General features: G+C 54.1%; 1 protein-coding gene across 1 annotated transcript in view; it reads right to left on the bottom strand.

Annotated features, from left to right (window-relative positions):
- Positions 1–1,574, bottom strand: part of ADRM1 (adhesion regulating molecule 1) — a 6,562-nt gene that overhangs the window by 2,612 nt on the left and 2,376 nt on the right. The window contains exons 5-6 of the mRNA XM_010140976.1: positions 311–392; positions 43–95 (exon numbers count right to left, since the gene is read on the bottom strand). Coding sequence (XP_010139278.1) covers positions 43–95; positions 311–392 — 135 coding nt within the window. The remainder of the gene's footprint in view (positions 1–42; positions 96–310; positions 393–1,574) is intronic.

The following is a 1,574-nucleotide window of genomic DNA, read 5'->3' as shown; positions in this document are numbered from 1 at the left end:
ACCCACCGCCAGCCGCAGGAACAGACGGGGCAGGCGTTACACGTGTCGAAGAAGTCGTGGAAGATGGTGTCACAGCAGCTGATTGGCTGCGAGAGCTGGAGAAGATAATTAGCGTAATTAATTCCCTGCAGAAAACAGCTTTGCCGCTGATGTTTGGAAAAGCTTCTTTTCAAGCCCTTACAACATGGAGAGCTCCTACCTCATCCTAGAGGGGCAATAAACAGTCTGAACTCCCAGCACATCCCTCCCACTGAGGAGGCAACTTTATGTCACAAAACCACTCCCAACCCAGACCAGAGAGGCTCCCTACCTTGACGATGAACTGCTGGTTGGGGGTCCCCCACTGCCGAGCAGACTGGCCAGCCCAGGACCTGTCAGTGCACCCAGCCCACCTTCCGTAAACATAAGAGAGGAACAGGGTTAGAAATGTGCTTCTTGCACCTCTCTGCTCTAGAGAGGCCGCTCTTGTACCTGAAAGGTTTTGTTTGCTAAAATGAAGGAGGGGGTGAAAGAGCCCAGACCAACCCCCCACCCCTTTCTATAAATTAACAGCTCTCCTTCTCTGCTCTTACATCCCGAGTAGAAAAGCGCCCAAGAGAGAGCTGCGCGTGTCAGAAATGGCTCAATTTCTAGATATACACAGGGATAAAACGACTTTGGTTTGTGCCGTACATACACGATCACGTAACACAGCCCCCTCCTCACCTGCTGGTTCCCAAAACCCCAACTTCTCTCTAAACCTGACAGCCAAGGCCCTCAGCAGAAGATCAGAGGCAGCCTTCAAGTCACCCCCCAGTCCCCAACTCCACCTCGGTTTTGCAGCTTCCAACCTAACAACGCAGAGACGCAGCAGCAGAATCAGCTGAGTCCTGAAACACTCCACGGGCAGAGCAAAGCCAGGACAACCCCGCGCCCAAACCAAGTGCTCCCAGCAGAGCCGCAACCAGGAAACACAGCGGGAAACCAACGCTCAGCCTTTGAGCCAACTGCCACATGCAAGAGAAATGGGAATCAGCCTCCCTTGTCCACACACATCCCAAACACCCAGGGCCTATCGCAGCGTGAAGAACACCAGCTAAGAAGAGCTGGGGTGAGGCTGGGCTTCAGGGCTGCCAGAGCTGTCAGTGGCCAATTGTCCCCGGCGATTTGTTTGAGCCACATCAGCCAAACGCTCCTTTTCCCATCCAGTGGTTTCTCCTACCACATCTAATTAGGTACCTGTGCTCGTCACCCACCTTTTGGGAACTATCTGCAAGCAGAGGACAGATCACCAGCGCTCCACGAGCACACAGGTGGTAACTGAAGCTGCAGACCACTGGAGGTCTGAGCAAGCAGCAGCCACCAGCTCCTCCTTGGCAGAGGACCCGCTCCTATGGAGCCACGGGCGTCACACCTCTGTTCCCTGACCCCTGCTAGGAAAGTTTACCCAGGAGCAAGAAAGCTCCTCTGTGGCAGAAGCCCTGCAATAAAGGCAGAGTCCTGAGAGAGATGCAAACAAACAAGATGCTCCTGGGGGAAGAGATCCACACAGAGTCACCACCACCACCATTTGCCAGGGCAAGCAGATGGTTTTC

Source organism: Buceros rhinoceros, unplaced genomic scaffold (genome assembly GCF_000710305.1).
Source record: "Buceros rhinoceros silvestris isolate BGI_N320 unplaced genomic scaffold, ASM71030v1 scaffold6688, whole genome shotgun sequence".
In the NCBI taxonomy this organism is placed as follows: Eukaryota; Metazoa; Chordata; class Aves; order Bucerotiformes; family Bucerotidae; genus Buceros; species Buceros rhinoceros.
Note: the sequence above shows the minus strand (reverse complement) of the source record. Positions and strands in the feature narration are given on the sequence as shown.